Raw genomic sequence first — 12,148 nt, 5'->3', positions numbered from 1 at the left:
CTACAATACCGCCTCTCAGAGCACTACTGGTTTCTCGCCATTTTTCTTGTTGTACGGCAGGCACCCGTCGCACACCATCGACACCATCCTTCCCTACAGGCCGGATCGATCTGAATGTGCGCCTATTTCGGACACAGCCAGGCTTGCTGAAGAATGTCGCGAGCTTGCGAAGACCTTTACAACGCACGAACAAGAGCGGCAGAAGAGCATTCGCGGTGGCACCACCACTTCTGAGTGCACGTTCCTCCCTGGAGCGCTCGTGTGGCTCTCGGTCCCGACCGCTGCAACTGGCCTCTCTTCCAAACTACTGCCCAAATACGAAGGCCCCTACCGTGTCGTCGAACGCACGTCCCCGGTCAACTACATGATTGAACCCATTGAGCCATCTTCGGACATGCGCCGTCGAGGGCGCGACATTGTGAACGTGGAGCGCCTCAAGCCCTACCATGACCCGCTCATAGTGACCAGCTGTTAGGTCGCCGGGCGGCTCCCTTTGCGTACCCGGGGTAATTGTACAGAAGCATTAGAACGCTGTGACTGCCTCTTGAGCGCCTTCTAGTGGGTCGCCCTCTTCGCCTCTTGTCGGAGAGCACGCCCCCCGTGCGCTTGCTCGTGAGAGTCTGCGAGTCTGCGCTCTGTCGTTACTGTCGTCGCTGCGCATCGTCGCCATCGATCCCGCCGTCAGTAAACGCCTTTACAAATGAAACTTTGTAAATAGTCATTCAGTGCACTTCCCAATAAGCATGCCAAATTTCATTGTTCTTCTACAAAAAAAATTAAGAATTTCAGCTTCGATCCCAACCTCCCCCCTTAACATCAAGCCTAGCAGTATTAACTTTCAAACAGCAGCTGGCCATGGCTCAGAAGCAGTTATTGCTTTGAAATAAATTGAAATAAATGCTATAGGTTCAGACGTGTCATCTGGCAAACAAAATTGAAATCAGTTTAGTTTGTAAGCCTGTGAGCATACTTCAGCCTTGTAACAAGTGCTACAGAGGGAAAACAACAGGATAGAAGTGTGTGTCCGTTGATTAAACAAAGAAACGAGTGAGCAAACAAAAAGGGCACATTGCAACGTGTGAATAACTCGACATGCTGAAAAATTGGCATGCTCTAGTTTCATGGTCCACTTTCGGACTTAAGTTGCGAGCTGTGTTAATTTGAAACCTTTAATTTTTTTTTTCTCATCTACACAGATTTTTTACTTTTTCACATCCTTCCTGACGCCTGGTACCATCTACTACTGCGACCTCAGCAAAGAGCCCATCTGCCCCAAGGTGAGTGTCAATTGTGTTGACTTTTCCACCAGTGGATGCTTTTTTTTGTCATAGATGGGGTGTACTGGACATAGCTTTGGTTTGAACTAGTTGGTCATACGCACTTGTCCGAACATCTAAGCGCTAAGCAAACGAGGACAATGAACATTGCACGCAGGACGGGTGCCCATCCTCATCCTCCTCAAGCTGATAATGATGTCATCACCATCAGCCTATTAATATATCCACTGCATGACGAAAGGCTCTCTCTCAGTGATATCCAATTTACCCTGTATAGTGTAAAGTAATGCCATTTTATGCCTGCAAGTTTTTTAGCTTCATCACTCCACCTTACTTTTGCCATCTTGAGGTGCGCTTTCCATTTCTTGATGTCCATTCTATGGCTTTAAAGGGCCCCTAAACCAACCAGAGGTCGAAATTTAGTTGTCGTGTTTCAATTGTGCACTAGTCTACAACGAACACGTAGCCGTGTGAATTTTTTGAAACACTGCTGTAATAGCGGAGTTACACGCGTTTGACGGTACGAAAGAGGCCCTCGCTCATTTCACCCTTTCCTTCGCTCGTCGGCTTGTCTCTTCTCCTGGCCGAGTGCTCCTCCTTGCCATGTGAGGATGAAGAGCAGCAAGCGCGTACCTGCGAGCAGACAAACAGGTGTTGTAGATGACGAGCAGACGACATGCTGGCGTTACGGCGAACTGTTCGAGGGGATGAGGAATGCCGAAAGGCACGGGGAGGAGAAGGGGTTGTTTCTTGGAATTTGTGGGGTGCCCGTGGCTCATAGCGCTGCCACATTTGGCATTGTTGATCATGGCGACATTCTGAACTCGATGCGCGTGTTTAGTTGAAATGTTTAAAAAATTTATCGCAGGCGGTTTAGGGCCATTCTAAGCGATTGCACATGACAAAAAAAAACTGGCTTGCATTTCTATTTGTTTCTCACGGCCACCGCAATGTCATAAGCAGGTCTGAATGCTTGCCAATAATGATTTAGCCGTTGAAAATTGTACTGGTACTCGTTATTGTATGGCACGGGCATGCGTGTGTAATTAAGGGACAAAATGGTCTGTTACTCACTCGTGAGCATACTTCAACCTTGTAACAAGCTGGTAGCCCCTTCCAAATCTTAGTGTGTTTTTCGATGTGACATCAGTGCGCTGCAGCGAAAGTGACTTGAGCATTCTGGACACAATGCACCAAGGCCACACTTCTCTTTCTCTCTCTCTCTCTCTTTCTTTCTTTTTTTTTTTTCAGTAAACATGCGACTGTTGGTGTACTCATTTTGGATAGTTTGGGTGTCTTTTAGGCAGGCTATTGGCTTTATTTATGGCTGTTAGCGATATAAGAATGCAAATGTTCAGCTAGCAATTGACAAAGGCATCAGGTATTTACTAGCACGGACGAGCAAAAAGTGTGAATTAACCAAATTGACGCAATGGAGCAGTTTGAATCAAGTGACCTTACTATACCGTATTTATCTAATGTAATGCGAGTTTTTTTCCAGATTTTTACTACCTGAAGTCGGCCCTCGCTTTACAATTGAACACCGGAATTCAAGTTGTCTAAAAAGTGCGATGATGCACCCAATTCTAGTCAACTACGGTATTGGCATTTCGCGATTTATGTTGGCAGCATGTGCCAGCCGAACGAAATTTGGATCCGCTACAAGCCAATGACCATTCTCTTTTCTTTGACGGCGTGCAGTTCGTATTTGTTTTTGTGTCGTCGTGTGTGGTGATCTCGGTGGCTTTGGTTGCCTTTGGGTGCTTTGAGTCCCCTTCGGCTCCTCTTGCGATGGGGACGTGTCGTGCTCAGTACAATAGCTGTTTCAAGAGGCATGCTATTTTGATGGCTCAAGAAATCATCTGCTGCCCAAAGCCTCGATGTGAGTGAGGTAACCATCTGCGAGTGGCAGCTGCAGCAGGAGCTCCTTTGCAGGCGTGAGCATGGCCGAAAAGGTTTCCGTGGGCCTCGTCACAGCCGCCACTTTGAATTGGAGCAGCGTGTTGCTAATTTTGTCTTAGAACAGTGCAGTCATCTCATGGTGGTCAATGTTCAATCGATACAGTTCAAAGCGAGCAATGTCACTCGGCAGATGTGCAAAGTTCAACAACGTTTTGAGACATTAATGCGATTTTTCATGCCTCTGCTAGCTTTTCGTTGCTTTGGTGGTCTTCTTTTTCTGCTGGACGCAACAAAACATCGCCCCTCGCGTTACTTTCGCGGTATTCTTTTTCCATCTTGGACGCAATGAAAAGTCAACCCTCGTGTTACAGTCGTGGTCGTGTTACAAACGAGTAAATATGGTACATTGAAGATGTCACTGGCCATCTAAAAATTTTATTTTGTTTTGAATGTCAGTTTGAGTTATCGCGAGTCTGCTGTATATGTACTGTTAGTGACAGTGTGGCAAAGGAAAGGCAGCTAAAAAAGAGTCTCCAAATCCAAGTGCATTAATAAAACAGAATTTCTCCTCTTGAATGTAGCCTTTGGTGCTGTTCAAATCCTTAAAATTGTCCTTTTGCACATGCCTGCTTTATGTGATGTGTGATGTCATTGACAGAAATTCGTTTCTTTTTTTTTTTACCCCTCTTGCAGGTTTACAAGAAAATCAATCCTCCTGGATTTGATTCCAGCAAGTTTGAGACTAAGCAGGTGTTCTACACTAGCAAGGATGGAACCAAGATTCCCATGTTCATTGTGCAGCAAAAGGTTATTCAATGTCCCTGAATTCCGTGTCTTGCCTCATATTGCGGTCTTACAGAGCTGTTGAACTCTGTGCCGATTCATGCTTCAGAAAGAAATTGCTCACTGTATCTTCATACTCCCCCCCCCCCCCCCCCCCCAACACCCACTTATGAAAAATTTCTTCTTTGTTACCGCTTTACTCTTACATTCATCCTTAGTTATGCAATACAGGTTGCCCCTGCCAATATGAAGAAAGATAAAAGAAAAGAAAACACAAAGCAGAACCTACTGCACTTATGCCCAAATCACGTCGTTAGAAACTTCGTGAAGCCTCCTAGGTAGTAAGAGGCTACCTTTATTTTTATCTTAGAACAATTAAAACAACGTTGTTTTGAAGTACAGCACACTTCTAATCCTTGAACTGGACAATGAGGCAGACATGCATTATCTGGTGGCGCAGAGCCCAACCAGACAAACACGAGCTGTAATTGGGTTAACCAAGTGTATTTTATTTCACTGCTGGTGTAAATTCTTGGCAGTGGCATAACTGCCACTTAAACAACAGGCAACTTAAATGTGTTTGTTTGCCATTTTTCTTGACAAGAACCCTCGGGGAATACGAAAATGTTTCGGTAAGATATGGTTATCTGAAGCGTCGTAAAATGTTGCTACCAGCATGCAGTGACCTGGCATTACACTAATGCCGTTGCATGTATAACTGGAATACCGAACACACTGGAGCTTTCTTTTGTCATTGGTTTTCGTAATCTCATGCTTGAAGTATATACAGTGGAACCTCGTTAATGCGTACCTGCCGGGAATGCCACATAACTGCACACTAAATGGCAGTATGCATTAACTACCAAGTAAAAATTTGCATCTCCTCACATACGCCATCTCCACCAGCAAAAAATAAGTACAGTGCCACAGCAAATATTGCCTGAAGTACCCACTGCAAAGCCTATTCCTTCTTTTTGCCAAAGTGGAGAAAAGATTCTGGTACTCTCGCACAACCGTCCGATAGTGCCGATAGCGCGCGGTGGCGACGCTAAGGAGCGTTTCGGAACTATTGCAGGGTCCGGTATACGCAGTGACGCAGTGACCGACATAGCGACAGAACGGACAGTGTCGGCTTTCCGCCATATATGTGTGTGTGTGTGTCTTTACCGCGATCTACTACTAAATGAAAACTGACACAGTTCCAGTGAAACGCGGTACGGTTGCGGGGAGCCGATCGTCTCCTGGCTAGTTGCGTGCAGCGCGTCGCCTTCTCGGCCCACGTTGTCACTGCTGGGCCGCTTGCTGTACCGCACACATGCATTTGTCGTGGTAGTGTTCTTCGTACCCACTTTGCTCCAGACCGTGCACAGATGCAGTGAGTAGCTTGTTCGGTTAATGCGGCGAGGACGAACTTCCTGCAAGCGATGCGCACTTCGCAACGCTCTAGCGGTCCTGGCAGCGGACGGAAGTGCGTTTGGGTGGTCGCCCAATAAAAGCGTGCAGTATGGTTACAACAGCGCTACGCTTGCTGTACCGTATGCGTGCATTTAGCATGATAGCGTCAATGCAAAGAGGTTTCTCGTTGCCCGCGACCAAGCAACGCTCAACTCCGCAACAGCGAGCTGCTTTCGTTTGTTCTACAAAGCGGCGCGCGCTTGAACACGGCCCCGCACAACGAGGCGGCAGCGATCGGCGGCCCAGCGCGTTCAGGTTGTCGCCTATTAAAAGCGTGCAGTAGGCTTAAAGTAGTGCTGCGCCGCACGCGTGCCCGAACAGACATCTGAAGATATTGGGATAAGACTGCCGGCAATAAGTCATGCTGGCGCGTTCATCGGTGGCCGCCGCCTCACCTTCGTTCTTTCCCAATGCTTACCCGCAAGGGTGTCTCCGCATGCGCGCAGAAGTCGGAATCGGTGATCGACCGATCTACGCACTTCTCGAAAAGACTGAAAACCTTTGGCGGCACATTGTGGCATCGGGAAGTTCAGCGGCGCAATAAAATTTTGTGGCACAAGACGTTATTGCGGTACGCAGGGTACGCACTAACCGGTAGGTATAGGACAAAGCACTATGGCTTAAGAGGTCAGCGAATGCATTAGGCTCTATGAGACTCGGTCAGGGATTCGTCGCAACTACGTTTTAACCGTTAGTATGCTTAAAGCGGGTACATATTAACGAGTTTTGACTGTACATGACATACCTGTCCAAGCAGGCATCTCGTAAGAAGTGCGCCTGAAGATTCTTTGAGTAGGCACTGTTTCATCCCTTCCTTTCAGTGCTCACCCTTTGTTGGTTTGGTTGAGTTGTGTGACCAAAATTTTCACTACAGATGAACACAAACTTGCACAGCTTGTGTTTATCTTGTCTTTGTCTCTCTGGGGTCTTTGTCCCCCTGGCCAAAGCAACATATGTAAGACATCAGCAATGTAATGCACTTGCTTGGAGGAAGGACGGTGCTGGGAAGTGTTCTCCCTAGATTGCAAGAATGAGTTTTGGTTCTTCATGCAGGGGCTGCCCTTGAAATCACCGTGCCTGCTGTATGCTTACGGAGGCTTCAACCGGAGCCTGCAGCCTTACTTCAGCGTGTCGTGCCTGCTGCTCATGCAGCACTTGGGCTTTGTGTATGCCATCGCCAACGTGCGTGGAGGAGGGTGCGTCTTCTTTTTCACGCTTCCTTTACGCATGTGTCACACCAACACATCCACTTGAAGGGAACAGGCAATGAAGCCAGGCAAGGCATAACTTGTAGCTTTCTTATATTCTTGCTTTTACCAGCAAGCTGTTGGGCAGAATCAGTCACTTAGTAGTTTTCTGAAACGGATGCTTGGGCGAGTTGGTTCATTACTAAAGAAAGAAGAACGCTGCACAATAACAGAACATGAAGAAGACAAGATTCGGTATTCAAGCAGCATTTCATAATTCAAGGGTCATTTGCAAGCTCTTTAATCAATAATAACCTGCCCATTGTTCGTTAGTTTTTTGCATAACCTTGCTCTACAGAGTAGAGCACTGCACGGGCCCACTTTATGAAGCCCGAGCCCAGCCCGGACCCGTGGTTCCAAGCGCAGCCCTGGCCCGGGCCCGGGCGTACATGACCGAACCCAGCCCGAGCCCGGCCCCGGCCCGTGGTTCCAAGCCCGGGCCCGGGCGTTCATTACTAAACTAATCCAGGGCGCGCTTGTTCATGACCAGATGCGACCCGGGCCCGCTAGAGGATATTAGTTGATGATGATTATTAATGATGCCGTGCGCTTTATAGCGGGCGATCGGACGGAAAATCCGGTGTGTACATGCATCGAAATGTTGCTTTGCCTGCGGTGGTCGCTCAGCGGTTAATCTCTTTCGCTGTTAACCCTTTGATGGTTGAATTTTCTCGCGAAATGCAGTCCAAAAATGTGTAATTTTTTTATTGCTGAAATAAATTCTTCAGACGATTCTATTTCAGAAAAAAATTGTCTAGTATTCTTTTTTCGTGACCGTTAAGTGACAAAAAATCATTTTTGTTGTTACATACACATGATTTATTCGTAGTAAAATCAAGCAAAATCGTAAAAAAAGAAACTTAAGAGTTTCCTATGAATAAAAATTCTGCATTGTATTAAACATAGCTCACAGACACAAAAATAAGTGCACCAGAGTACTTTTCCCGTAAAAAATGTTAGGGCTCTAACACTAAAAACTTTTCAGCGTGTGATAGTCTATGAAGCATGGCTCGCCGCGCAAGCTTTTCGGATATCGCTCCTTGATCGTCATCGGAGTCTAAACTCGTCAAAAGATCCTCGTCTGACAAACTGAAATACAATGAATCAGATTCTTATTCGCAACTTAGGGCATAGTCCGCATCGGTAGAATCGCTGCTCGACTCACCGGCAGCAGAGCAACGGGCGCGCGCTTCCATAACGTGCAAACTGCGTCAGTGAGCGCACGGAAGAAAACTCTATGGTTGTGCGCCCGTCCAGAAAGCAAAACGAGTGAAAAAGCGACAGTAATCCTTCGTCTTATCGCCAACAAGACGCAGTTTTTCTGAGACCCCAAAACAGGAAACGTACTCACGGCGGCGTCGTTTGTGTAACTTCAGCGCCGCACGGAAACAGATGTAATCGCGCCCTGGGAAGCAATAAACGTGAGAGAGTAACAAGCGGTCACCCTTTGAGAGATTAGAAACCAAACAGCCATCAGCTTTGCGGGCGCAAGAAGCGAAAACCAGCCGAACGACCAAACCAAAACCAGCCGGACCGTGTGCGCACCTTCTGATGCGCAATTGAAAGCCGCCGCGCCTCTTTGGAAAGCAAAAAAAAAAAAAAGAAGACTGAGAGACATCGGCGCATTAAAAAATTTCACGTATTCCCGAAGCATAGCAGCACATTCCAAGCAAGAGAAATGATCAAAGAAGGTGCGCGTTTAAAACCAACCGCACCGCGGGCGCGCTCGGTTGCGCAACTGATAGCCGGTGCGCGGCACGCCGTTTTGTGAAGCATAAAAAAAGCAACAACGGAATGACATCGGCGCATGAAAAAAATTCTACGTATTCCCGAAGCGTGACAGCACATGCAAAGCAAGAGAAATGATCGATAAAGACGCGCACTTCAAACCAGCTGCACTGCGAACGTACTCGGATGGGCAAACGGGAGCCGGCGCGCCGTTTTGGGAAGCAAAAAAGAAATACAACGGAGAGACATCGGCGCATGAAAAAAATTCCACGTAAACCCGGAGTGTGGCAGCACAGGCCAAGCAAGAGAAATGATCGAAAAAGGGGCGCGTTTTAAAAATAAACGCTATGCCGTACATGTATGGCGAAAACCCTTTGGTACCAGGAAGCTTCTGTCGTACATGAACGGCGAAAACCCTCAAGGGGTTAAGTCTGTAGTGTGCACGTATCTCACAGGAGTACGGCCACTAGCGTGGGTTCGGACTTAACGAGCCACAGGGCCGCGTCTGCCGTCGCCTCGCGTGAAATAGCATGCCGCTGCACACGTACGTTCGAGCGCAAACAAGGCGCCGAGCGTAGGGTGCGGGTGCGATTCCCACAGCCACGGCGGCCACAATATGATGGGGGCGAAATGCAAGAACACCCGTCTGTATACTTATCTTTAGGTGCACGTTAGAGAACTCAAGGTGGTCGAAATTAATCCGGTGCCACTACGGCGTGCCTCGTAATCATATCGTGGTTTTGGTACGTAATACCAAGGAATATAAATGAAATGTACCGTATGTGTCAACCTAGAATAAAAGACCGAAATCTTTATTCCTCCCATGGGAACAACCGTGATCTGGCTCATTGTTAGTGCTTTTAATATATATATATATATATATATATATATATCTCCGTGATCTGGCGTGTTTACAAGGAAACCCACCACGATGTACTTGTTACTTTGACAAAGTCAGGTCCAGCAGACGAAACGTTAGTGAAAATATACAGTGCTAATCTATATCTATACTGGTGAAAAAAAAAAAGCACTTCAACTGTTTTTCTATTTTTATTGCTAAGCTTTACTAAGAGCCAGCTCTTTGCACGTGTCACTTCAGCTTGGCACAGTATACCTTAGACCATGCAATGCATAACGTTCGCGTGTGCTCAAAGGCCCGACTTACCGTGTCCGGCCCGGCCCGCAGCCTCAAGCCCGGGCCCGGCCCGGGCCTGCACTTTCACGCCCAAGCCCAGCCTGGGCCCGCCGAAAAACGCTTCGGCCGGGCCGGCCCGGGCTTGGGCAGTGCTCTACTACAGAGTGCCGAAAGAAGCGCACATAGACGCTTGGCATGTTTTGCCTGGATGTCTAGTCTAGCGTGCTGCACGACAGGTCGGTTCGGTTGTGTGACCAAAATTTTCACTACAGTTTGTTACATGTCATTAATAGCACTGAATGGTCCAGAAATGTGATGCACTTTTTTTTTCTTTAATACAGGGAATACGGTGAGGCATGGCACAATGCAGGCCGCCTCTTTCATAAACAGAACACATTTGATGATGTCCAGTCTGCTGCAGAGTACCTTGTTGAGAACAACTACACCACCAAGGACAAGTAAGTACTTGTGAAGTGACTCACTATAGTGCATTTGTAAATAGTGGAAAAGAGAACAAGTTATGGTGCTCGACTGCTGACCCGAAGTTCGCGGTATCTAATCCCGGCTGCGGGGGCCGTATTTTCGATGGAGGCGAAAATTCTTGAGGCCCGTGTACTTAGATTTAGGTACACGTTAAAGAAACCCAGGTGGTCAAAATTTCCGGAGCCCTCCACTACATCGTCTCTCATAATCATATCGTGGCTTCTGGACGTTAAACCCTAAACCCCAACAATTATTATTATTATGCTCACACATTAACTGCACTCGTTCTCCCTGTATTTGAATATCCGCAGCTTGTCATAGCTTCGTGTGACCATCTACTTCGCCTGTATCACTCGGACACGGGAGGAATTCATGCTTGGGCTGTCCTCGCAGATTTTTCAAACGCGCAGGCGTGTATTAGTGGTAAATAAAATGTCACAGTAGCTCCCGGGCGAGGCTACGTTACAATTATAGATTTCAAAGGACCAACAAATCTCTTCCTCGATTTTACAAACTTCCCAATTTAACAAAGTAATTCGAGCGTCCTCATCACTTCATTAAATCGAGTTTCAACTGTATGTCAGTATGTGCCATGAAAATGCAAGTGAAATCCCAGCTTTACATTGACTCACTCATGAATGTTCAGTGTACCATAACTTTTGTTCAAATGGGTTCAAAAGATCCATTCTTGTTTTTACTTCGTGCAATTCTCATAGGACATTGAGATATGCTGATATACATTGTAACACTCTGCTTAGGAATCTTGCTCCCAAAAAGGCATCTGAAATATTTGGTATTTTAAAAACTACATGTTGTACTAGAAAAATAATTACATATTGGAAATCTGCACACACACATTTACATCAAATCAGCAAGTTTAGTCAAAATCGATCAAGAATTTTCAAAAAGTTTAAAAGTGCAGTGTCCGCCCCTTAAAGGAGTCCTGACACAAAAACTTTCGCCCCGCGTTTTTTTGCTGCAATGTGTTGCTGGGGGCCTGTTAGTCATAACACGGCACATTGTTTGCTGCAGCGCGCGACAGATAATTAATTACAAGCTCCTCATTACCGACACAGCCTCAGTTTCGGTTTGACAGAGCTCCAAAAACGACAAGCCGCCGGGTGCAACTATCACCACCTAGCGAGTGAAACGCTCGGTCATGTGAGCACATAGAACAGTGACGCATTTCCGCGCGGTCTGTCGTCGTCGGGCTCATCGTCGTCTGATGGCGACGATTTTCTTGCGGCGGGGATGGAAGGAATTTTCGACGTGGCGAATCACTTCAGGTTTGACCCGCTGGCGAGGAGCGATTCGTCGGGAAGAGCGTTAAAACAGAAATGGCGGCTATGACGTCATCGTAACTTGTACCGGCTGCAACGGTTACGTAGGGGAAATAGGGGGGTCACCTCGGGTCACCTCCGAGGGTGTCAATGCACTAGGTGCGGCCTATAATGCTGGATCGCGCTCGCGAACTTCAAAATTCATATAAAATACCTTCCAAACTTTATTCGCTGTCGATATTTTGCAGATGGTACACGCACGTACACGGGAATCGATCCAGCAGGCTATCTCGGCCGCGAAATTTTGTGTCAGTACCCCTTTAAGCAAGAGAGCAAGCTGTTCATGTTGGCACGTGACCTCAAGATGAAGTTGTCTTTTTGAACACTTTTCACTAGTGTTCATAAACCACTACTTGTAATAAGGGCACCCTTTTGCAACATGTGTAAAAGAGGTCCTCATAGGGCATCATTTTTATGTAGTTTACCCTAATATCTGTTGTATCTGTAAATCCTCTAAATTTTTTTAAGTAGATGTCAGAGACTGGAGTTTCGCAAGACACATAGCGCCACCTGTCGGAGCAGTATTGGCTAGTGCAAAGTCAGACTTCCTTGCAAAATTTGTTGTGGAACCAGGTGCAAATAGTGGGTGCGAATCAACAGTTTAACTTAATATTGCATGTGTTTGTGCATTTAATCAGGAGAGCTATGAATTTCTCTCCGCTAGTCGGCGCGCCACCAAACCATGTTGAAGTGTTTGCTGGATCACTCACGAGATCGATAGCGAAAACAAAGCAGACGTGACAGCTCTGCCTGCTACGAAGAAACACCACAACTGACGCTAACTGTTGCATTCTGAAT

General features: G+C 46.8%; 1 protein-coding gene across 1 annotated transcript in view; it reads left to right on the top strand.

The window, feature by feature from the left end:
• LOC119382863 (prolyl endopeptidase) overlaps positions 1–12,148 on the top strand; it is a 65,214-nt gene that overhangs the window by 39,259 nt on the left and 13,807 nt on the right. Inside the window, exons 11-14 of the mRNA XM_037650750.2 lie at positions 1,197–1,277; positions 3,873–3,986; positions 6,471–6,613; positions 9,869–9,985. Of these exons, the coding sequence (XP_037506678.1) occupies positions 1,197–1,277; positions 3,873–3,986; positions 6,471–6,613; positions 9,869–9,985 (455 nt within the window). The remainder of the gene's footprint in view (positions 1–1,196; positions 1,278–3,872; positions 3,987–6,470; positions 6,614–9,868; positions 9,986–12,148) is intronic.

The sequence above is a fragment of the Rhipicephalus sanguineus genome, chromosome 2 (assembly GCF_013339695.2).
Source record: "Rhipicephalus sanguineus isolate Rsan-2018 chromosome 2, BIME_Rsan_1.4, whole genome shotgun sequence".
NCBI lineage: Eukaryota > Metazoa > Arthropoda > Arachnida > Ixodida > Ixodidae > Rhipicephalus > Rhipicephalus sanguineus.
The sequence above is the reverse complement of the archived record's forward strand: the minus strand, read 5'-3'. Positions and strand labels throughout refer to the sequence as shown.